Here is a 25,983-nt window from a genome sequence, read left to right as displayed (position 1 = left end):
AAAAAAAAAATAAAAAAATTTTTAAAAAAATTAAAAAAAAAAAGAATACCATTTTGACTCTTCATATTATTTAATGTTCCTTTTTTACAAAAAAGTATTATTTTACTATAAAATTAGGAATCGGGGTGCCTGGGTGGCTCAGTCGGTTAAGTGTCTGATTTCGGCTCAGGTCACGATCTCACAGTTCATGAGTTCAAGCCCCACGTCAGGCTCTGTGCTGACAGCTCAGAGCCTGGAGCCTGCTTCAGATTCTGTGATTCCTTCTCTCTCTGCCCTTCCCTGACTGACGCTCTGTGTCTCAAAAAATAAACGTTAAAAACAAAAAACAGGGGCGCCTGGGTGGCGCAGTCGGGTGAGCATCTGACTTCAGCCAGGTCACGATCTCGCGGTCCGTGAGTTCGAGCCCCGCGTCAGGCTCTGGGCTGATGGCTCGGAGCCTGGAGCCTGTTTCCGATTCTGTGTCTCCCTCTCTCTCTGCCCCTCCCCGGTTCATGCTCTGTCTCTCTCTGTCCCAAAAATAAAATAAAATGTTGAAAAACAAAAAACAAAACAAAACAAAAAAACAGGAATCAAGCTTTTACTTGACTATCAATATACCTCAAAGGAAGAATTAGCCTGATTAACTGCAGGTCCTTTACTTAGAGCTTAGTTTCCAAAGAACTTAAGCGCAAAAAATTACAATTTTCATGCTTGCAATATTTATTTGGTGTATAATGATGTTTCTGAACATCAAAACTCTGCACAAGAGTTTAGTGTCCTTACTCTAAGTGCTAGAATAGCACAGTTAACAAAGCACTTGGCCATAAAGAGACTCCACAGGTTGAGTCTGCTGCTGTGATATCTAGTCATCAAAGACCTTTCCCAAGTATTCTGAAATAATGTGGTAATAAACCTAGAAATCACTACAATACCCAGAGGGCTTTTTAACCTTCTCCCAGGTTTGGATCTCAAAATAATTTCCCAGGAATTGATCAACGTAATTATGTCAGGCTGAAGGGAGGCTTCCAGTGACAAGCTTTTAGGTCCTAAACAATTTATAATTTTATTAATAATATGATTTGAGACCCTGAAGGCATGTCTATATCACGTTTTTAGTGATATACACTGGCGAGTGACAAGTAATAAAAGTCATTTAACAGAAGAGTAAACAGGAAGGGGATAAAAGTATACATCCATTTCTTCAACAAATAAATTTTAGTGGAAAAAAAAACAAATTAAAAGAAATTTAAGAGTCAAACTACCAAATGAAATGTGTTTGGATACACTGGATTTGAACAAATCTTGTGTGGATACTGATTTGAACAAACCATGTGGGGGAAAAAGATATTTTATGAGACAATCAGGGAAATGTGAACACTGACTGGATATAGTATGGGTATTAGGAAACTATTAATATTTTTAGATATAACAGTATTACCGTTCTATTAAAAATGATGCACAATTTTTATGGATGAAATTCCATGTCTGGAACTGGCTTCAATATAATCTATGAGGAGTGTGAGGGCTGGATAGAGATAAAACAGACCTGACCATGTGTTCGTAACTACTGGAGCTGGGCAATGGGTACCTGAGGATTCACTACAGTGTCCATATACTCTGGTCTATACTTAAATTATTCCATATTAGTTTAAAAAGGCATTAAACAAAAAACAGAAGCCCATTTCTGTAAAAATGCAACATTATATAAACGTGATATATACCTTCCCCTCCCCCATGGAAAGGTACACAAGAGAGTATTAAATGTGATTAAGTGGGAAAAATAATAGGAGCTCCTGGGTGGCACAGTTAATTAAGCGTCCAACTCTTGACGTCAGCTCAGGTCATGATCTCACAGTTCGTGACTTCAAGTCCCGCATCAAGCTCTGAGCTGATGGTGCAGAGCTTGCTTGGGATTCTGTCTCTCCTTCTCTTCTGCCCCTCCCCAACTTGTGCTCACTCTCACATGTGTTCTCTTTTAGTTTTAAAGATAACTAGCTAAAGTTATATCAGCCCAGTAAGGTAAATTTTTACAGACATAAGGTATTAGTTGCCCTCTGAGATGGTAAGATCCTCTACAAAAATTGACCGGGGCACCTGGGTGGCTCAGTCAGTTGAGGATCCGACTGTTGATTTCAGCTCACATCAAGATCCCAGGGTCATGGGACTGAGCCCTGCATCAGGCTCCGCACTGAGTGTGGAATCTGCTTGAGATTCTCTCTCTCTCCCTCTGCCCGCCTCCCCAACTTGTGCTCTCTCTCTTTCTCAAAAAACAAAAAACAAAAAACAAGCAGAGACCTATTAGGAATAGAATACAAAAGACACCTGCACTGAGTTAGAAGACGCCAAAAGTTTCTTTCTGTTCAGAGATTCTACTGGGCTGTTAACATCCGATTAATGTCAATTCTACCCTTACCCTGACCAATTTACAAAGACCTGAAAGGCTTGTTAATTTTCCCTGAACATTTAAGTTATCTGTTGTTAAAGGTACTTACTTTGATTTATTATATTCAAATTCTATGTGTAGACAATCTTCAATGCCCACTTCCATCTTAATAGAGTTGTTAACATCAGGATATGTGGCAAGCTGGTGAACAATAAGATCATATTCTTTTACCAAGTCTGTGAGTCTTCTTACTATTGTCACTTTAAGAAAATACCTATGAAGTTAAAGGAGAGGGTAAGTTAAATCTCCTACCATAAATTTCAGTGTCTTCAATAAGCAAACATTAACTGCAACTCAGCTTTCCTCCTTGCTGATCCTTTGGGATCAACTTACTTCATTTACGAATTCAAATTTTTAAATGCCCCCGTCAAAAAAATACAAACAACAATTTTAAGAATAGTGTACATACTTTTTTACACACATTTGAAGTGGTATGGTCACACCTACTTGGGGAAATCTCTCTTTAGCACTTCTTAACCATACACTAAATGGGATTTGTTGGGAAACTAATGGATTTTAAGGTAATTCTGTTTACCAGACAAAGAAAGTACCTAGGGGATGATTCATACAAAAGAAGTATATGACTAAACCAAACTTCTCGTGATGGGGTTCTCTAAATCTATGATAGAAGACTATTGTTACCTCAGATGAGCATTAGCTAGACAAAACAAAATATTTGGCAGAATTCCTAAAAATCTAAAGCCTTTCAGTCCAGAATTGTAATTAGAAGTTCTAATGAGACATTAGGGGCGCCTGGGTGGCGCAGTCGGTTAAGCATCCGACTTCAGCCAGGTCACGATCTCGCGGTCCGTGAGTTCGAGCCCCGCGTCAGGCTCTGGGCTGATGGCTCAGAGCCTGGAGCCTGGAGCCTGTTTCCGATTCTGTGTCTCCCTCTCTCTCTGCCCCTCCCCCGTTCATGCTCTGTCTCTCTCTGTCCCAAAAATAAATAAATGTTGAAAAAAAAAAAATTAAAAAAAATAAAAATTAAAAAAAAAAAGTTCTAATGAGACATTCAACAGTAGCCATTACTTTCTGTTTTTGACACTATCTACAGTTGCTAATATGCATTCATACCTCAAGCGGACATTGGCACCGATGTAAGATTCATATGGCTTTTCAACTTGCATAAATTCAAAATCATAACTTCTGCTCTGAGTCAATTCTCCAGGCAAGGCTAGTTCTTTCACTAGGTTTACAAATTCGTGAGTATTACTCTTGTCATTGAAAAGTTCTAAGAAATTTGAAAAAGCAAAAACGACCAATTACATTTAATATCTGTTTCATTAAAATTCAAACTTCCAACTCCAAAGCAAATAATTTTTACCAAAATAATTAGTTGGATTTGTCTCTAATACACTAGAGCTATGATATAAATTCCATTATTCCCTTCATTATGCTCCACCTAGGCATAAAAAAATTCAAGCATCACAGCACAATGAAAATTTCTATTATTAATAACGTATTCATCCCTTTAATGTAGAGTTTGCCCAATATGAAGCTGTTTTAATAGACACATTTCCAGCAATTATTTGAACCTCCTCCCCTCAAGGCAGAAAGCATTTATTGTTTTGCTTTAGTTAGGCAAATATATTACCTTGATAAAACTATAATATACAAATACAAAAAACTTTTCAACTATCAGTGAATTACTAAAATTTGCCCCCTCAAATATAATCTCATCTGGAATAGATACAGAAACAAGTATCTACCCATTCCAATTTTGACACTTTAAAAATGTATAGAAAAACTTAGAAAGCTAGATTTAAAACCCAGCTATGTATACTGCATTAGAAAGACCCATTTTCTTTTCTCTTTTCTGAATCTGTAGTAGCAAAAGATTTATAGAGTTTAACTCCTACTAAATCAAGAATGCCTCTGAAATACATATATGGAAATATTTATGGAAGCTGATCTAAGTCAAGAAGAAATTACATCCCTCCTTTTCACATGGAATCTTCTGACAGGTGAGTCTGGCTACAGGCACACATTAGGTTAGGAAGACAAATGGCATGGGTAATTAGAAAGTGAAGGATGAAAGTGACACTGGAAATTGTAAAGCTGGTGAAAGATGTAGGCAGACGGAAATTTCAGTGAGTCAACTAATTTTACTTGAATTATTTCTCAAGGCTGGTAGCTCACCTAACTCCTTTCATTTTTAGTAACTAAGTTTAATAACAAATAAAGGCAGGTTGAGTCAAGTATCATTTAATACAATACAAAGAAACCTGCTTTAATGTTTACAAAACAAATCATCTTTTATTATGCAAAATCAATTCCTTCCTTCCACAAAGCTAAGCTCTAATTCACGTATGTAAGTGCCAAATCCAACCCTTTTCAAACTCAGTTATCATTAAAAAAAAAAAAAAAAAAAAAAAAAGTAATACTATTTTAAAACTCACCAATTTGACCTACAAATTCAATTCTAATTCCTTGGTGCTCTAGCCTCTTTCCAGGTTGCTTAAAGGCTAGGTTTACCTGCCAAAACATGAAATTATAAAAGATGTTAACAATCCTTTGAGTGGGCCTACTAATAGATTCCTTCCAGATGAATGCAATATATAAGCCTTTCAGGTATTCATTTCTGAAGTTTGAGACACCACCACATACCTAGATCATGATGACTTTATAGCAGTAGAGAAGGTATAACTTATACAATCACTTACACATAAATTTAAAAGCACCTGCTTTGTTAGGAAGGAATCCTTTATAAGCTGGAGAACTATACTCAAATCAAAAAAAGGGAAAAGTTTCAACTATTCAAATGCGTTTTCCAGTCAAATAGTTAAACAATTCTACACAATAGCATTTTAATGTAAGGTAATCACTAATTCCAAGAATTTACTTAAAAAGATCATTTTCAGCTTTTAGTAACCAAAAATATATTGTTATAATTCCTAACCTTAAAAGCCATGTTTATTGCCCGAATCTGCTACTCACCCTAAAAACAGAATTTCTAAAGATTTAAATTTTGAGTATGATTTATCTCACATATTTTTAAAGTAAAATATATAATCTTTAAATTCCTAAATTCACATCTGCCAAATGGAAAACTTAATTTTATAAATTTTTAATTTGAATTGACAAAATATCTGTAAAGTACATACATATTAAGAAAATTTTTTCCAAACATTAAAGGATTAGCTAACATTTTTATATAAAAAAGCATACTTCCAGATGTATTCTTTACTATAAAAAATATTTACATGACTCAAAAAAGCATTTTTAATAATGCTTCTCAAAAGATAACAGTAATCAAGGGTCAATAAAAGCAGAGGTCCAATTACTTCTGTTTGAAAACTATATTAACTAAAATATTCATTTTTCTATATCTTCCATATCTGTAACCAGAATGAGTTAGTTACTTGCCTTCCAAATTAATATCTCAGAGAAAGAATAAACAAATTGTGGTACATCATATGATGGAATATTATTAAAGTTTAAAAATAATAAGATCAAAGAATTTTTAATGATGTGGGAAGATGTGCATGGTATGTTACATGAAGGAAGCATGGTCAAATTGTATACAAGCATAATGCCAATTGTATTTTTTAAACTACACAAAAGAAATACTCTTAACAACAGTTACTTCTGGAATGTATGAGTAATTTTGTTTTCTTCTTTGTAGTTTTCAAGATTTCTTTTGTTGCTCTTTTACAATAGGCAAATAACACCTTCAAAGTCAGAAAAATACTTCTTGAAGGAAAAAAAATTAGTACTTAGAGGCTCCACATACACTAACAAGTTGAATTTTAGGTTTGAACCACAAATAAAACAAGCATAAAACTAGCATAAAACAAGCATACTCCCAGCTGTTTCACAAGCCAAGCAGGAATTAGAGCTATTCTCTAATTTATACTAATAAAACAGGTAAGAAGAACATACTTTTTAAAATGTCTATTTGGCAACAGGTTTTGGGAATGTCTTCATTTGAACATGGCTGTGTCTGGTATTTTTTAAATGTACAGACCTTCAAAAAACATTCTGAAACCCTATTATTAAGGTAGAAATGCAAAGTTATTTCATTTTCCTATCAAATTATCTAAACTCTGAAATTGTCCTTGATCTCCTACTGATGTCAAAAACAGTTGCTTTTTAAGCCTAATGCAAAATATTCTGGAATCTAAAGGATCCCAGAGTTAGAAAACATAATTAAGCATATTTAAAAGCTGTTCTAAAAGGGAGCATAGAAACATAAATTAAACTAGGATAGTGAACTGGGTTAAAAAGTTTTAATACTAACTGTTACAATTTTGTAACTTTTATTACAATTTCAAATTTACAAAATAGATTTAATAACAGCACAAGGAAATTCCATATAATCTTTATTCAAATTCATCATGTTTATATTCTGTCCCATAGGCTTTACCACCTTTTATCTCTCTATATATGTGCATGCATAGATACATAACTTTTTTTTCACAGTTGAGAATAATCTGGAAGCATCATGCTCCTCTATAATCTCTTACATAATCACAGTGCAATTATCAAAATCAGGAAAGTTAAAACTCCACAGTTCATATCCGAATTCCAACAACTGTCCCAATAATGTACTTTATACCCTTTTTTCCTTCTGTCCAGGCTCTAATCTAGAATCGTATGTTACATACAGTTATGTCTTTTTAGTCTCCTTTAATCTCAAACATTCCTCAGTCAATGCCTTTCTTGACCTTGATGTTTTTAAGAATATAGGTCACTTACTTTGTAGAATATCCCTCAATTTGGGTTTTGTTTGATGTTCTACCACAGTTAGACTCAGTTTATGCATTTTTGCCAAGAATATTGCAGAAAATGAAGTTGTATCCTTCTCAGTGTATCTTATGAGGAAGTACATGATGCCAATTGGTGATGTTAACTTTGATCATCTGGTCAAGGTGATCTACCAGGTTTCTCCAATTTGAAGTTACTATTTTTCCCCTTTGCTATTAATAAGTAATTTGAGATATGTGAGACTATGTGTATACGTGTAAAAGGCCATGAAAACAAAACATAAGGAAACAATCCATATATAAAACATACACAGGGGCAAATGGGTGGCTGAGTCAGTTAAGCGTCTCTTGATTTCGGCTCAGGGCATGATCTCACAGTTAGTGAGTTCAAGCCCCGTGTTGAGCTCTGCACTGACAGTGCAGGGCCTGCTTGGGATTCTCTCTCCTCTCTCTCTCTCTGCCTCTCTCCCCGCTCATGCATTCTCTCTCTCTCCTCTTTCTCTCTCAAAATAAATAAACGTAAAAAAAAGACCTATTCATCGCTCTAACAGGCCAATCTCAAAGCTCATTCTTCAGCATATAATATCCCGTAGATGTCTCAAATGATGCTGTCTTCAGGAGCTATGTAAGTGAAATTCATCTACACTGTGTTTAAGACAAACATGTATCAATTTCCACACCATTTATAGTATAATTTGCAGTTAATTACCAAGATATCTGTACTCTGTTGTTGCTGGATATTGTGGTTTCCCAAAATTAGTTTCAACTGCTGCCAGAAGAATAAAGTCCATATTCTTGAAAGATACTTCAGTAATATTCTTTGTTTAAAAAATTAAACTATAAAGCCCTTAACCTCAGAATAAACCTCTGCTCACTTTTGTAACAAGGAATTCAGAATTCACTATGGGTGGCTTGGTAGACAAGCTTGAATTGCTTCAAGACAATTTACTTATCACTGATCAATCTAAAAGAATGTTAAGGAATTATACCTTATGAACCCACCAAAAATATTCCCAGAAAAATCACTATCAAATCTTTCACAATTCACAATTTTCTACAATTATTGTACCTAGTAATTTAAAATAATAAACAATAATTAAACAATCAGTAAGACTCTCAGAATTACTCAGAAGGCCTAGTGATAAAGTTGAAATTAATTTTATTTATTTTTCATTTAATTTTTTCAATGTTTATTTTTAAGAGCACACGTGCGTGCAAGTAGGGAAGGGGCAAAGAGAGGGGGCAGAGGATCCAAAGTGGGCTCTAGGCTGACAGCAGATAACCTGATGCAGGGCTCAAACTCACGAACTGTGAGATCATGACCTGAGCCAAAGCTGGACACTTAACCAACTGAGCACTCTTCCTCTCTCTCTCACAGTAAATTAATAAACTTAAAAAAAAAAAATGAATACAATTCAGAGAACAGGAGAAAATATTTGTGAAACATAACTGATAATGGACTTGTATCCAGCATATAAAAAGAACTCTTGTAACTCAATAAAAAGACAACACAATAAAAAGAAAAAAAAAATGGGTAAGAATAGACTTTTCTCCAAAGATATACAAATGGCAATCAGCACATGAAAAGATGTTCAGTACTAGTCATTAGGGAAATGCAGACCAAAACCATGAGATGAGATAGCACTTCATACCCACTAAGATGGCCATAATAAAAAATACAATATTAAGTAGTGCCAAAAAAGTGAAGAAACTGGAACCCTCATACATCGCTGGAAAGAATGTAAAATGGTGCAGCTGCTTGGAAAAGACTGGCAGTTTCTCCAAAAGTTAACACAGAATTAACATGACTGAGCAATTCTACTCTAACGTATATACATCTAAGAGAAATGAAAACATATATTCACACAAAAACCTGTACACAAATGTACAGCATTATTATTCATAACAGCCAAAAAGTAGAAACCCAAATGTCCTCAACTGATGAACCGGATAAAGGAAATGTGGTATATCCCTCCATATTCCACATGGATATATATTGGAATATTAACCATAAAAAATGATTTTTTTTTTTTAAATTTTTTTGTTTCAACGTTTATTTATTTTTGGGACAGAGAGAGACAGAGCATGAACGGAGGAGGGGCAGAGAGAGAGGGAGACACAGAATCGGAAACAGGCTCCAGGCTCTGAGCCATCAGCCCAGAGCCTGACGCAGGGCTCGAACTCACAGACCGCGAGATCGTGACCTGGCTGAAGTCGGACGCTTAACCGACTGCGCCACCCAGGCGCCCCAAAAATGATGTTTTGATACATGCTACATGAACAAACCTTTAAAACATTATGCTAAAGGAAATAAGGCAGACACGAAAGGGCAAATTTTGTATGACCACCTTTAAGAAATAACTACAGGGGCGCCTGGGTGGCTCAGTCAGTTGAGCCAGCTCAGGTCATGATCTTGCAGTTCGTGAGTTTGAGTCCTGCATTGGCCTTGCTGCCCTCAGCACATAGGCCACTTTGAATCTTCTGTCCCCCACCACGCCATCCCTTCCCTGCTCACACTCTCTCTCTCAAAAATAAATAAAACAGGGGCGCCTGGGTGGCGCAGTCGGTTAAGCGTCCGACTTCAGCCAGGTCACGATCTCGCGGTCTGGGAGTTCGAGCCCCACGTCGGGCTCTGGGCTGATGGCTCGGAGCCTGGAGCCTGTTTCCGATTCTGTGTCTCCCTCTCTCTCTGCCCCTCCCCCGTTCATGCTCTGTCTCTCTCTGTCCCAAAAATAAATAAAAAACGTTGAAAATAAATAAATAAATAAATAAATAAATAAATAAATAAATAAATAAAACATTAAAAAAAATAACTAGAACAGGTAAATTTACAGAAAACAAAGTGGACCAGAGGTATCCAGGGACTGGGAGAAAAAGGAAATGGCTAGTTATTGTTTGATGGGTACAAAGTTTCTCTTTGGGGTGATGAACAAATTCTGTAATGGTTGTACAACTCTGGGAATGTAGTTAATGCCACTGAATTGTACTTAAAAAATGGATAAAATGGCAAATTTAGTATTTTTTTTTTTTACTAACTTTTTATTTATTTTTTTTTAATTTTTTTGTTTCAACGTTTATTTATTTTTGGGACAGAGAGAGACAGAGCATGAACGGGGGAGGGGCAGAGAGAGAGGGAGACACAGAATCGGAAACAGGCTCCAGGCTCTGAGCCATCAGCCCAGAGCCTGACGCAGGGCTCGAACTCACGGACCGCGAGATCGTGACCTGGCTGAAGTCGGACGCTTAACCGACTGCGCCACCCAGGCGCCCCTTTACTAACTTTTTAAAAAGGAATGAACCCTGAAAACATCATATTAAGGAGCTAGACACCAGAGGCTATATATTGTACGAGTCCATATATATAAAATATCCAGAAAAGGCCAATCCATAGAGAAAGAAAGATTTGTAGATTAGCGACTGCTAGGTGTCTCAGTCCATTCGGGCTGCTATTACAAAATACTGTCAACAGGATGGCTTGTAAACAACAGGAATTCATTGCTCACAGTTCTGGAGGCTAGGAAGTTCCAAGATCAGATCAAGTGCCACCAGACTTGGTTGAGAGCACTCTTTCTGGTTCACAGGTGGCTATCTTTTTTACTGTGTTCTCACATGGCAGAAGGTATAAGGGATTTCTCTGGGGTTTCTTTTATAAGAGCACTAATCCCATTCATAAGGGTTCTGCCCTCATAACCTAATCATGTCCCAAAGGCCCCATCTCCAAATACCATCACGTTGACAATTAGGTTTCAACACATGAATTTTAAGAAGGCACAAATATTCAGTGTATAGCACTAAGGAAGCGATTGCTAATGGTATGGTGTTTCTTTTGGGGTGATGAAAATGTTAGGGAATTAGTGGCGATGGCAGTACAATTCTGCAAATATAGTAAAAACACTGACTTGTACACTTCAAAAGAGTGAATTTCATGGTATGTGAATTATACTCAATAGGTTATTTTTTAAAAAAGAAAAGAAAGCAAATGTCACAAATAGACCAACGGAACACAACAGAGAAGTTGGAATAAAATCATACAACCTCTAAACTATGACAAAGGTGATATTGCAGTGCAATGAAGGAAACGATAAATGTTCTGGGTTCACCAGATATCCATGTGGGGGGTAGGGGGAAACTAGCCTTGACTCCTATGTCACACAGACAAAATCAACTCCAAGAAAACTGAGGCTCTAAATGTGAAGTGTAGGGGCACCTGGGTGGCTCAGTCCATTAAGCATCCGACTTCGGCTTAGGTCATGATCTCATGGTTCGTGAGTTCGAGCCCCAAGTCAGGCTCTGTGCTGACAGCTCAGAGCCTGGAGTCTGCTTCAGATTCTGTCTCCATCTCTCTCTGCCTCTCCCCTACTCATGCACTCTCTCTCTCTCAAATATAAGTAAATATTAAAAAAAATTTTTAATGTGAAGTGTGTAAAATAAACAAATTTACAGGAGAAAGGTAACAGGAGAATATCTTCATGCCCATAACGTAGGCAAAGATTCCTTAAATAGGATACAAAACATACTAACAAAAAGGAAATTGGGGCACCTGGATTGGCTCAGTCATTAAGACTCTTGATTTTGACACAGGTCATTATCTCACAGTTTGCGAGATCAAGCCCCATGTCGGGCTCTGCACTGATGGTGCAGAGCCTGCTTGGGATTCTCTCTTTTTCTCTCTCTCTCTGCCTCTCCCCGGCTCGTGCTCTCTCAAAATAAATAAACTTAAAAAAATAATAATAAGGAAACGTAACATTTGTAATGTATTAAAATTAAGAGCTATTCATCAAAAGACAGCCACAAGGGGGCGCCTGGGTAGCTCAGTCAATTGAGCGGCCAACTTTGGCCACGTCATGATCTCAATAGTTTTGGTTCGCTGCTGTCAGCAGCGAAGCCCGCTTCAGATCCTCTGTCCACCTCCCCACCCCCCACCGCCCCCGCTCCTCCCCCACTCTCACGCACTGTCTCTCCAATATTATTCATCAATAAGAAAAAAGTCAACTGAGTAGAAAAATGAGCTCTCCCCACTCCCCAAAAAACTTGAATAGGCACTTCATAAAAGATATCAAATGGTAGGGGCGCCTGGGTGGCGCAGTCGGTTAAGCGTCCGACTTCAGCCAGGTCACGATCTCGCGGCCCGTGAGTTCCAGCCCCGCGTCAGGCTCTGGGCTGATGGCTCAGAGCCTGCAGCCTGTTTCTGATTCTGTGTCTCCCTCTCTCTCTGCCCCTCCCCCGTTCATGCTCTGTCTCTCTCTGTCCCAAAAATAAATAAATGTTGAAAAAAAAAAAAATTAAAAAAAAAAAAAAAAAAGATATCAAATGGCTAATACATCTATGAAAAGTAGTTCAACTTCACTGAACATCAGGGAAATCAAAATTAATACCATGTAACAATCAAGGGAATGAGACTATGAGCAGACAAGCCATAGAATGAGAAAAAATATCTGCAGGAGACACATCTGGTAAAGGACTGTTATCCAGAACATAAAAAGATCTCTTAAAACTCAACAAGAAGAAAACAAACAATTTAAAAATCTGCCAATTAAAAATTAGGCAGATCATGTGAACAGGAGCCTCAACCAAGAAGATAAACATTTGGCAAATAAACATAAAAAAGATATTCAACATCCCATTATCACTACACACCTATTAAAATGGACCAAATCCAGGGGTGCCTGGGTGGCTCAGTTGGTTGAGCATCCGACTTCGGCTCAGGTCATGATCTCACAGTTTGTGAGTTCGAGCCCCACATCAGGCTCTGTGCTGACCGCTTGCTCAGAGCCTGGAACCTGCTTCAGATTCTGTGTCTCCTTCTCTCTCTGCCCCTCCCCCACTCACGCTTTGTCTCACTCTGTTTCTCAAAAATAAATCAATGTTAAAAAAAAATAATAATAATAAAATAAATAAAATGGACCAAATCCAGAAAGCTGACAACACCAAATGCTGACAAAGATGTGGAGCAACAGGTGCTCTCACATGTTGCTGAAGGAATGCAAAATGGTAGCACTACAATGAAAGACAGTTTAGCAGCTTCTTACAGAGCTAAAGATAGGCTTACCACACAATCCAACAAGCACACTTCTAGGTATTCATCCAAATGGGCTTAAAACTTATACCTATACAAAACTTGCACAAAGATGTTTATAGCAGCCTCACTCATAAATTGCCAAAACTTGGAAGCGACCAAGATGTGCTTCAGTAGGTGAGTGGATAAATAAACTGTGGCACATGTGGGGTGTCTGGGTGGCACAATCAGGCATCTGACTCTTGATTTCAGCTGAGGTCACGATCTCACAGTTTGTGAATTTGGGCCCCACACAGCACAGAGCCTGCTTGGGATTCTCTCTCCACCTCTTTCTCTGCCCCCCTCCTGCTTGCCCACCCACTCTTTCTGTCTCTCTCCTTCTCTCAAATTAAATAAGTTAAAAAAAAAAAACTTTAGAAATTCTTTTTTTTTTTAATGAGAGAAAGACAGCGAGCAAGCAGGGGAGGGTCAGAGAGAGACGGAGACACAGAATCTGAAGCAGGCTCGACTGAGCCGTCAGCACAGAGCCCAACACAGGGCTCAAATTCACAGACTTCGAGATCATGACCTGAGCCTAAGTCAGACGCCTAACCAATTGAGCCACCCAGGTGCCCCCACCCCCAAAAAACCCCACAAACTTTAAAAAGAAAAGACTGTGATACATCCAGACAATGAAATATTATTTGGCACCGAAGAGAAATGAGCCTGTGAAAAGACATAAAGGAACCTTGCGTATTACAAAGTTAGAGAAGCCAATCTGAAAAGGCTAGATACTGTATGATTCCAACTACATGACATTCTGCAAAAAGCAAAACTATGGAAACAATAAAAAGGTCAGTGGTTTAGGGGGCAGGACAGGGAAGACGAACTGGCAGAACAATCGGCGGGGGAGGACAGGGGAGATGAACAGGTAGTACAAAGAAAAGTATTTTTCAGGCAATGAAACTATGCTGTATGATATTATAATGAGGGATATATGTCATTATACATTTGTCCAAACTCACACAATATCAACATTAAAAGACTGAACCCTCAGGTAAACTATGGACTTTGGGTGATTATGATGTGTCAATGTAGGCTTGTCCTTGGTAAAGACTATGCCACTCTGGTGAGTGATGTTGATAATGAGAGGCTATACATGTATAAGGGCAGGAGGTATACAGGAAATAACTGTACTTCCCTCTCAATTTTTCTGTAAACCTAAAACTGCTTAAAAAAATAATTCTTAAAAAAAAGTTCTGGAAAAAAAAAGTATGCAGATAGAAATTCACATGTCAGGAATACCATAAAAAGAATTTATTCTTGCTTTGGATGGGATATCAGACCTCTTAGAACTTCAAAACTAGATCTAATATATGCAGGATTTTTATGCAGAGTCCCTACAATGCAAAGCCAAGTCTGGAAACCAATTATTCAGTCCAACCTCCCTAATTTTAAGGTGAAATCCATAAGGTTAAATGACTGCCCCGAATTATCTACCAAGATTGGTAAAGTCATGGCTAGATCTCCCAACTCGAATCCAACAATCTTTTTTATTATATTCAGATATTTCAGAAAACCTAGACTTGTTCTTAGTGAACATGCTGGGTCACAGATAATCAATGCTTGTTTTCTTCTCTTTTAAGCTATCTTTTCAAAATACTCATAAGTCATTTATTTAATAACGTGTTCTAAAGGTATGTCAGGAATCAATATTAACAGCAGTTACAACATTTGCAAAATAGATACAAAAAGCAAATATCATGTAGCCCTCTGATAAAAACAACAACAACAAAAACACTACCCACATATACTCTTGCCAATAGAATTTAACTTGTGTCTCATCAAGTCTCTAAATTCAGCTACCGATTTACAAGGCAAAAACTCTGTCATGAGTATCCAATCACAAAGAACTCTGCAGTTCAAGTGTCCCAAGTTCTTCAAAGTTTAAAGAAAAGATAGTCATAAAGAGGGAACCAGAGATTGAAAGAGATTTAAAAGCGATATCAATCTTTTTAAAGGAACAAAAACAATTAAGAAACACAAGGGATTTTATTATTATAGAAAGCATAGTGGCTGGCTTCTTTTGAGAAGAGACTATAACTGACTGAGATGAGACACAGGGACAACTGGCAAAGTTCTCTTTCTTGACATCAATGGTAATTACAAGAAAACATGCCTTATATTTATTTTGTGGTTTTTCTCTACGTGTTTTATTTTACAATAAAAAGGTTAAAAATGAAAAAAATCTCAGGTCAATAAATAATCAGATTCCAGATACGGTATCTTTTGAGCAACAGAAAACATTTATCTACAAAAGGTTTTATCATTTTAAAAAATGTAGTCTATAGTTATTGATTAGGTCTACATATGATCTCTAGCAATTCCAAAAATATAATCTGAAGGCCTACTGTTTTTTAAAAACCACACTGAAGTAGCTTTATTTCCTTAAATTTGTCCTCTTCCTTTATTTGTCCTATAAACATCAGCCATGAACTCCTAATTGGCCCAGATGACATAAGATTATGTTAAACCAGACAATAAATGTTCCCTTCTAGACTTAAAAACAAACGGGGCACCTGGGTGGGTCAGTCGGTTCAGCGTCCTATTTTGGCTCAGGCCATGATCTCACGGTTCCTGAGTTCGGGTCCCGCATCGGGCTCTGTGCTGACAGCTCAGAACCTGGAGCCTGGAGCCTGCTTCCGATTCTGTGTCTCCCTCTCTCTCTGCCCCTCCCCCACAAGCACTCTGTCTCTCTCTGCCTCTCAAAAATAAAGAAAACTAATAAAAAAATTAAAAAACAAACAAACAAAAGTTATGATTAATGGGTATCAAGCATATTTGCTAAGGTGTAAGATTATTCTTCTACAAAAAAAGATTATTCTTCTACATTGCTTGATAAGGAAAAGGGGCAAAAGTGAAACCTTACGTAAGGTATCATAAACGTATCTGACTATGCATAGATACATTCCAAATGTACATTAAATCCTCTACAGGGTACCAAGAAATGAGATCAACAGACACCACAGTAGTAGTGTAGAGAGATAAGCTACAAAGAATGAGAAAGAAATTTTTAGAAAGGTATACTAAAGAATTATCCCCAATCTCTACAACTCAACTTAATGTAAAAGGAGAAACAAACTTTTGAGTGCATCACAGCCCCAATGAAGAAGCTAAAGCGAAACATGCATAGTCACAAACACAAAATTCTGCGTACAATTTTAGACTCTGTCCCTGTAATCCTTCCAGTAAGAATCTCTCCTGTAGGGGAACCTGGGTGGCTCAGTCAGTCAAGTGACTCTTGACTTCAGCTCAGGTCATGATCTCCCAGTTCGTGAGTTTGAGCCCCAAGTCAGGCTCTGCGCTAATAGTGTGGAACCTGCTTGGGATTCTTTCCCCCTCTTCGTGTACCCCTCCCCTGCCCCATTCTCTCTCTCTCTCTCAAAATAAATAAGTAAACTTTAAAAAAAAAAAATCTTTCCTATAGATGCTCTAATGGAATCAAGGATTTTAGCTGACCTTCCCAAAAAACCTTCCATCTCCAACAAAATCATTCAAATTTAGAAACAGCACAGACAACTTTGATGACTAATTCTAATATCCTACAACTAGGTAGTTCTCCCAAACACAAGATTTACCTTTCCTGAAACAGATTCTCCATCATAGAAAAGATAGTGTTTTTCTACTTTGCCATCTTCAGTTTTCATCTCGGCCATCTTCCTGGTTTCCCCATCATTAAGGACAACATCGATCTCACAAATGGGTCCAAAAAAGCCTCCAAGAAAACTCTGAAATAAAAGGAAAATGCCCATAATTATGTGTTGTCAGACAGTACATTTTGTAATTCAAGTAAAATTACCTATGACCTACAGTTAAACAGACTGCAAATCTGTTGAGTACAACAAGGAAATAAGAACTTAAATTCCACATCAAAACTAAACAAATTTAGGAGCACCCAAGCTGGGTCAGACCATGCAACTCTTGACCTCGGGGTTGTGAGCCTGGGCCCTACATTGGGTATAGAGATTACTTAAAAATAAAATCCTAAAAAAAAACAAAAAACCTAAACAAATTTAGTATAACAATGCACATACAACTAATATTGTACTGTACATTAAAATGTTAACAGGACAAATTTATATGTTTTTTACCACAATTTCTTAAAAGACAAAAAGAAAACTAAAATTTAAACATGCTATAATTTCAATCATTGCCATAGGTAAATGCTATAAATAATTACTAACATATACCAGAAATCTAAAAAAAAATTTTTTTTTTTTTTATTGATTTGAGAGAGAGTGCACAGGGGAGGGGCAGAGAGAATCCCAAGAAGGTTCCATGTCGTTAGTGTGGAGCCCAATGTGGGGTTCAAACCCACAAACTGTGAGATCATTACCTGGGCAAAAATCAAGGGACAGACACTCAACAGACTGTACCACCCAGGCACCCCTAAAAATTAATTCTTAATATATGGTTTGAAAAGTCACCTTTATTCTTCTGTGTGGCTCTTTCATATAGCAGAACTCATAAAATCCAAATTATGCGTATAGATCCAAATGAATTATTACCATGTACTACTTACTATAAAATGCACTGCGATATGGGTCTGAACAGGATGCGTTACATTGTGTAAGCCCTTGGAATAAATAAAACTGGCTCTAGTAGAGGAGACTGACTAAATTTCTGTGAATTTTTCCGAAGAAAATGTATAAGCTGGGGTGTCTCAATTGCTCAGTCGGTTAAGCATCTGACTTCGGCTCAGGTCATGATCTCAGGGTTGTGGGATGAGCCCCGCATCAGGCTCTGTGTTGGGGACACGGCCTGCTGAAGATTCACTCTCTCCCCCTCTCCCTCTGGCCCTCTGACTCTAAAATATAAATAAATAATAAAATTTACATGAAGAACCATCTCCTATCCTGTCATCCTACATCCTTTCTTAGTCTGCCCTACACAACCATAGTAATCTCTCAAAAACATAAACCTGATCATATGCTGTTTAAAATCCTTCAACAGGCTGGTGAGAGTACAAATGGGAACAACTACTTTAGAAAACAGGTGGCATTATCTGGTAAAGCTAAAGATATACATACCCCATGACCCAGCAATTACACCCCTAGTTATCTACCCTAAAGAGAACTCTTACACATGAACCAGGAAACAAATGTAAGAATGTTAATAACATCATTGTTCACAACAGCTCCAAATAGGAAACAATTCAAATATCCATCAACAAGAGAATGGGTACATAAATTTTAGTCTATTCATAAATAGGCAAAGGAATGAGACACAACTATACACACAGATGACTCACACACACACACATACCCACTAATACTGAAAGAGGCCAGACACAAAAAGAATACACATGCAATATTATTCCGTTTATTAAAAAGTCAAAAACATGTAACATACACTCTAGTATTAGAAATCAGGAAGTGGCTAGAAGAGAGCACAGAGGGAGCTTCTAGAGGGCTAGTTATGCTGTTGTGTTTTCAGTTTTTTTTTTAATGTTTATTTATTCTTTGAGAGAGACAGCGCATGAGTGGGGAAGGGGCAGAGAGAGAGAGGGAGACACAGAATCTGAAGCAGGCTCCAGGCTCTGAGCTGTCAGCAGAGCCTGATGCGGGGCTCAAACACACAGACCATGAGATCATGACCTGAGCTCAAGTGGGTCACTCAACCAACTGAACCACCCAGGCACCCCCCTATGCTGTTTGTTTTTATCAGAGCACTTCCTACACAGGTTCATTCACTTTGTGAAGATACATCAAGTTGTATATTTGTGCACTCTTCTGTACTTCACTGTTACACACACACACACACGTATTCCCTAACGTGGCCTACATGTAACTGGCTCTACCCATTACCTCCAACCACACCAGCCTCAAATTATCCAAGTTAATCAAATTTGCCAGTTTCTTTCTCATCCTAGACCAAGTATCCTTAACCTAACTAATTCATCCTCTGAGTCTCAGTCTGACTCATTTCCATAAAGAGGCCTTCCTTTCCTTCCTAATTGAAACTAGAGTCTCCAAATTTAGGCCTCACAACACCATGTAGTTTTTACTTCATCATCTATTATACTGTGTGCTTATTCAATACCTGAATCCCTAACTGAACCGTAAATTCCGTGAGGACAGATACTTTATCCTTTGCTCATCACTGAAGACACAGTAGCTATGGGTAGTATGTGGGATTTAGTAGAAAGCATTAAAATATATACTGAATGTTAAATTAATATTGAATAAAACACATACTGTTCTGGGGACCCTGGGTGGCTCAGTCGGTTGAGTGGCCGACTTCGGCTCAGGTCATGGTCTCACAGTTTGAGTTCAAACCCCACACTGGGCTCTGGGCTGACAGCATGAAGCCTGCTTCAGACCCTCTATCTACTTCTCTCTCTGCCTCTCTCTCTCTCTCTCTCTCTCTCTCTCTCTCTCTGTCAAAAATAAACATTAAAGGGGCGCCTGGGTGGCGCAGTCGGTTGAGCGTCCGACTTCAGCCAGGTCACGATCTCGCGGTCCGTGAGTTCGAGCCCCGCGTCGGGCTCTGGGCTGATGGCTCAGAGCCTGGAGCCTGTTTCCGATTCTGTGTCTCCTTCTCTCTCTGCCCCTCGCCCGTTCATGCTCTGTCTCTCTCTGTCCCAAAAATAAATAAACGTTGAAAAAAAAAAAATTAGAAAAAAAAAATAAATAAACATTAAAGAAAACTTAAAAAATTAAATATAAAAAAGTTAAAAAACACATGCTGTCCTCATAATAAAAAATAGATACAAAAGAAAGGAGTTAAATCTGGAATATTTGGTGAAACTAGCCCTCCCCCCAAAAGTCAGCATCAGTGCAGTAGATAAGTCTAAAGCAAGGAACTTGCATCAAATCTCAATTCTGTCCTTAGGTAGCAGAGTAACAGCAAGCAAGCTAATGATCCTCTTAAAACTCAGTAGGTCACAGGATGATACCATGATCAAAGAAGACAGTGTTTTCCTAAATTCTGAGCCTGCTGGGTTTTATTAATCCTATATTAACAAAAAGATTGTGATTTCAGGGATGCCTGGGTGGCTCAGTCGGTTAAACGTCTGACTCTTGGTTTCCACTCAGGTCCTGATCTCACGGTCTGTGGGTTTGAGCTCCGCATCCAGCTCAACACTGATTGTGCAGAGCCTGCTTGGAATTCTCCTTCTCCCCTCTCTCTCTGCCTTCATCCAAGTTGTGCTCTCTCTCTCTCAAAATAAATAAACTTAAAAAAAAAATGGGCAAGTTTAAAAATAAATATATCGTAATTTCAAGAAATCAACTCAAAAAATTGCCAGATTTGTATTTTTGACATACTACAAAAACACAAGCAGCATGTTTTCCTTTCAGCAATGTTTTAATCTTTCCTGGCAACATTACAAATAACAAAGTCAATTTCAACCAGAAAACTAATTTTAATCAGAAAATGATTCTGAACTTAGAATGAAAAACATCAGTGATAGGTCATATGCACTGTCCCTTCCTAGTTAGCTTTCACACTCCCAAGTTTTAAATTCAAAACTTGCTCAAGATGGTTTATGTTCTCCTAAGGGCTACAGATATGACAATGTACAGCAGCTCAAAATCAGTCTGCTGATATTTACTAATTATCAACTATGTGCAAACTACTGAGCCAGCCAAGGTGGCAGGGAAGGGTGGGAAGGTGGGAACTGCTATGGGAGGAGCAATTATGAAAGGGTAGAAGACAACAACCTCATTTAAGATATAAAATAGAAGCAGGAAAATAAGATTCAATTTTTTCATTCCCCTTTAGTACTTCCCAGAGCTGCTTCCAGGAAAAATGAGATTCGAAAACTTCAAAAATTCTTTTACAAATAAAAGCAAATATTATGGTAACTTTTCCCACATATGGATACTTAACACACAGAGAACTTAGGATTTGAAAGCTGACACTAAAAGATCAAAATCAAAATTGCCACTAATTAAAGTGGTGTAAAAGAGGGGCACCTTGGTGGTTCAGTCAGGCTAGGCGACCAACTCTTCATTTCAGCTCAGGTCATGATCTTGCAGTTCAGGAGATCGAGCCCACATGGGGGTTCTACACTGACAGCGCAGAGCCTGCTTGGGATTCTCTCTCTCCCTCTCTCTTGCCTCTCCCCCGCTCACACTTGCTAGTCTTATAAAACTTCACAATTAACTAATAACATAATTATATAGTTAAATAGTAAGTCTTATTTTGACATGATAGGTAAAAATTAAAAATTCCTACGCATTAAAAATATGTGAAAGCTATGTTATCCTCTATTACTTTCTGTATGCATGTAGTATTTCACAACTAAAACTTTAAAAAGTAGGCTTACTTTTCAACATAAATTGTCAAAACACTAAGATGGGGACAGATTAGATTTTTTTTAAAAGCCTAGTTATAATACATACAGAAGCATAATAGATTAATAAACTGTAACATTTTAACAAGATTAAGTTAACAAACACCATGAGAATTCAGCACCAGGTTAACACCCAGTTTTTCACATTAGGACACATCAAAAACAAACTAGTCTTATCAAAGGCCTCCAGAAAACTGTCAATGTCTTACAAATAACAAGTAGACAACAGAGAGAAAAAGACATCTGAGGAAAAAGTTTGTCTTTTTTCCTTCGTTTTGTTTTTTGTTGTTTATGTATTTTTGAGAGAGAGAACATGCAAGTGGAAAGGAGGGCAGAGAGAAAGAGAGGGAGAGACAGAACCCGATGCAGGCCCTAGGCTGTCAATACAGAGCCCAACAAGGGGGGCTTAAACCCATGAACCTTGAGATCATGACCCGAGCCAAAGTCAGATGCTTAAGCGACCAGACCGACAGAGCCACCCAGGCGCCCCTTTGTTTTCCTTCTAAAAGGAGTTGAAAGAAAAAAGATTTGTCTACCCAAAGTCTTGCTTTTGAAGTTTTTACTACAAGATATGCATCTTCGTCATTTCAAACAAAAGTCATAAAATTAAAATCTTTTTTAATTATTCACATCAAATTTTAATAACTTTCCTGTTATGTAAAGAAATCAAAATACATAATTGACAAGATGGTGAAGACTAGGAGGTAGAAAGTGAATGAAAATTGTAAAGAAGGTTAGTATACATTAACATAGGCTTTTGCTGAAATTACAGAAGACATGTACTAAACTGAAAGATTACTCATATCTTCAAGTGAGTATTTAAAATATGAGATTTTCAGGAGCAATATTAGACAATAATATACAAGTCAAAACTCTTAGGTAGCCTTTAAGTAGCTAACCTGCAATATATATGACTATTAAAAGATTACAGCATTGTTTTTACAGTTTTCTAATTGTGGCCTAACCCTCCTATCACCTTTAGGTTAACTTAAGATTTTCCATATAATTCATAAACCCATACTGGGCATTACCACCCAGCAAAATTACATGTGAATATGTTAAAAGCCAACAAACTCTTTAGCCCTCACTGAAGAAATTTCACTACCTCCAGTGGATGTAAAGAAATGCAACTCAAGGTGAGTAGATAGGGAGGCTCTCAAAATTTACACAAGCAATGAAACAGCAAATTTTCTTGCATAGGTTACATTTATGTCCATTTGTGTTATAAAGCTTTACAATTCAGTTTATGTTTGATGAGTAACTTGAAAATAAATTGCTCTTAAACTATTCAAAAGCTTATTAAAAGTAGTAACTTTAAAAATAAGCAATAAATAGGAGGGCCTTTTATGTCTTCTTGGCAAATTATATTCAATTAAAAAAGACTTCCCTAACTCCCTCACTAGGCAAGGTCTCCTTTTTAGATTTATCACAACTGTAATTTCCACGTTAAATAAATAATTTGTACAAACAGATGTTTACCTCCCTCTAGACTGTAAGCTGCAAGAGAGCAAGGCCTGTTTCAGTCTTGCTCGTGGCCCCTGGCCAGCCTAAGTAATTATTTGTTGCATGAAAAAAAGGGCCCCCAGTTTAAGAATGAATAGGTCTGTCTTTTACTTTTCTGATTTTAATTAAATCAACACGATTTCTGAGTTTAAGATGTATTCACTCGAAACAATTTATTTTTAATTTTTTTAAAATAAACCTAGCTTCTGCTTCAGCCAAAACTCTCAGTTTACTCAACCAGTGAGCTTTGGTAAAGCTAATAGTATCAAGAGAGCACACAGTAGGCACTCAACGTACACTTGTTAAAATCAAACGAATACCACAAAGTGAGCCAAATGAGATCCAATCTAGAGACGGCCCACACACACCAAGTTAAACGCCTTGTGCTTCCCACGAACCGGTTGGAGTACTCCGATTTCCCTCCCTTCTCTGTTCCCTAGGCCATTTCAACATCCCGAAGCGTTAAGTTTCTAGAAAATGGCTTGGGGAAGGAAATGAGAGCCAAAGCTTAAACTAGCGGGCACAAAACAAAACCAGTGTCTGAATTAAAATCATCCCACTTCAACGTCCTTTCCTTTTTTTCTCCCATTCTACAAGTGTCAAAATCAAGGCTGAACTGGGGTCAGGATACGGCAGAATGTCACCACAAAGAGATTAAAACAACAACAACAACAACAACAACAACCCGGAGTTTATCAAGCTCGTGACACTGAAAGAGAGTGACCCAGTACCCCCCCCCCACCAGCCCGGAACTGGGGGACTCCCGGGTCACTCCACCTGAAGGGAAGCTAGGCTGTCCGGAAGGAGCGGAGGGACTAGCTACCTTGGAAGGGGAGGCGGCGCTGAGCCCCCGCAGAGGCGGGGTCCGAGTACCCAGCCAGGGCCCCCACAGCCGGTCGAGGAAGGCGGGCAGAGGCTCCGACATGGCCAGGAGAGCGCGCAGCCGCCCGCAGGTGCTCGGGCCTCTGCGAGACCGGGAAAAGGCGGCCCCGCCCGCCCTTCCCCGATCCCGGGGTGGCTAGACAGGCCTAACCCGGTTCCCCGCCCTGCTCGCCGCCCCCCTCCTGCCGCTCCCCTCCGCCCCACCCGGGATACCCGGCCCGCCGTTGGCGGGCCCGCCGCGCGCTGTAGGGCCAGGACTGGAGGCGAGCGCGCGGGCCGCCGCGCACTCACCATTGTCAGCGCCGCCGCCGCGTCCCCCCCACTTCACTCCGCTTCCCTCAGGAGAACTCCCAGCCCAGATTCCCTCCGCCCCAGCGCCCGTCACGTGACCTGGAGCCGCTGGCCGCACGTGACCCCTCCCTTCCTTTCCTCCTCTCCCCCTGCTCAGGTCCCCTCCCGGCCTCTTGCCCCGCCCCACTGGCCAGCCAGGCCCTCGAGGACTGGCAGTTTGGAGGCGGGGCCTCGTGCTCCACCCTACGGCTGAGGAGGCGGGGCCACTGAGATGACGTAAAGTGGGAGGGGCCTGGGCGGACGCAGGCACCACAGGCCCTCCTCTCCCTCCCTTCCGTCACGTGAGGGGCGGTCGGCTAACGGGCTTTGCCACGCCCAGTTCCTCTTCCCTGTGGAAGTTTGAGTAACTGGAAAAGGAGGGGGGGGTTATCTCCCTGGGTGGGTTACTAGGGCCCCTCCGAGGCGAAGGGGCGCTGTTACCCGAGGCCCTGCTTCCCTAGGCCTCGCAGGGTACGTGCTCTCTTCATCCAGGGATTATGCATTTTTCCATCTTTCTGGAGCTCTGCCCAGCTCCCGCTCCTTCTGAGAGGTTCTGGGTTTTGAGAACTTGTTAGCTTTGTAGCCTCTGAAGAGCCGACCAATAGAAAAAACGTGAGGGTGCTACATCCGTTGCTTTGTAAAGTACGAGGATAGCTTGCGATCTAGCCCCGCCTCCCCCAGGCCCTGCAGCCCAGCCAGTCCGTGAGGTGGGGGAAGCCTTCCTAAAACAGGTGATGCTACTAGCCACTACTCTGGTTTTAACCGCATCCTGACGCTGTGGTGTAGCCTAGAGGCCCTCCAGTTGAATGGGAGGCTGTTTTAGTTTTTAAAAGCAGTGTTGAACCACCACGGTGTATTCTGTACCTGACCAAAGCAGGAAAAAAATGATAATCTGAACGCGCTATCGTTATCCCATCGTAAAACAAAATCCAGTTTGTGCCGCAGGGCCATAAAGCAAGCATAAAATGAGAGTATGGTCTCTAGCCACAAAAAAATTCAACGAGAAATATCAAAAAGATAGTCAGAAAATCCACAAACATATGGAAACTAAGCAACATAATTCTAAGCCTCTGTGTCAAAGAAGACGTTAGTGGAAACTTAAAAATAGTTTGAACTAAAAGAAAACATACAACATAGCAAAATTTATGGTACGAAGTATTTACAGGGAGGTCTGTAGCTTTAAATGTATATATTTGATAAAAAGAGTTTAAAAATCAGCAATGTAAGTTCACATCTGGAAGTAAAAGCATAGGAACACGTGGAGAGGAGCAGGGGGTATATGAGAGCTATACTTTGCACTCTACTTTTCTGTGAACTTAAAGCTTATCTAAAATATATATATAGTAAGTCCTCACAGGGATGGTTAAATTATCTTCAATAAGGATGGCATGACAACTCAATGAGGAAAGGACAGTCTCTTCAACAAATGGTGTTGGGAAAACTGGATTTCCACTTACAAGAGTAAAGTTGGACCCTTATCTTACACCGTGTAGAGAAATTCACTCAAAATGGGCTTAAGACTTAAAACTATAAAGCTGGTAGGAGAAAACATAGGGGAAGATCTTTGGACTTGGCAATGATTTCTTGAATATGACACCAAAAGCAACAGAAATGACAGGCATAGGACTGGCAACAAAAGCAAAGATAGACAAATGGGACTGTATCAAACTTAAAAGCTTTTATGCATCAAAGGACACAACAGAGTGGAAGCGAAACCTATGGAATGGGAGAAAATAGTTGCAAATCATATATCTGATAAGATATTAAGACTATATAAATTACTCCT

The 25,983-nt window shown here is 39.0% G+C and overlaps 1 protein-coding gene across 2 annotated transcripts in view; it reads right to left on the bottom strand.

The window, feature by feature from the left end:
* The window catches only part of VPS26A (VPS26, retromer complex component A), a 34,665-nt gene extending 10,322 nt beyond the window's left edge, over positions 1–24,343 (bottom strand). Inside the window, exons 1-5 of one of the 2 annotated variants that reach the window (XM_043596510.1) lie at positions 24,159–24,343; positions 16,762–16,911; positions 4,822–4,897; positions 3,497–3,653; positions 2,472–2,636 (exon numbers count right to left, since the gene is read on the bottom strand). In XM_043596510.1, coding sequence (XP_043452445.1) covers positions 2,472–2,636; positions 3,497–3,653; positions 4,822–4,897; positions 16,762–16,911; positions 24,159–24,161 — 551 coding nt within the window. In that variant the 5' untranslated portion in view covers positions 24,162–24,343. Of the gene's footprint in view, positions 1–2,471; positions 2,637–3,496; positions 3,654–4,821; positions 4,898–16,761; positions 16,912–23,808; positions 23,986–24,158 lie in introns of those variants that run through there. The other variant, XM_043596509.1, reaches the window with a different exon arrangement.
* Between the last annotated feature and the right edge of the window lie 1,640 nt (positions 24,344–25,983).

This window comes from Prionailurus bengalensis, chromosome D2 (genome assembly GCF_016509475.1).
Source record: "Prionailurus bengalensis isolate Pbe53 chromosome D2, Fcat_Pben_1.1_paternal_pri, whole genome shotgun sequence".
Lineage (NCBI taxonomy): Eukaryota > Metazoa > Chordata > Mammalia > Carnivora > Felidae > Prionailurus > Prionailurus bengalensis.
Note: the sequence above shows the minus strand (reverse complement) of the source record. Positions and strands in the feature narration are given on the sequence as shown.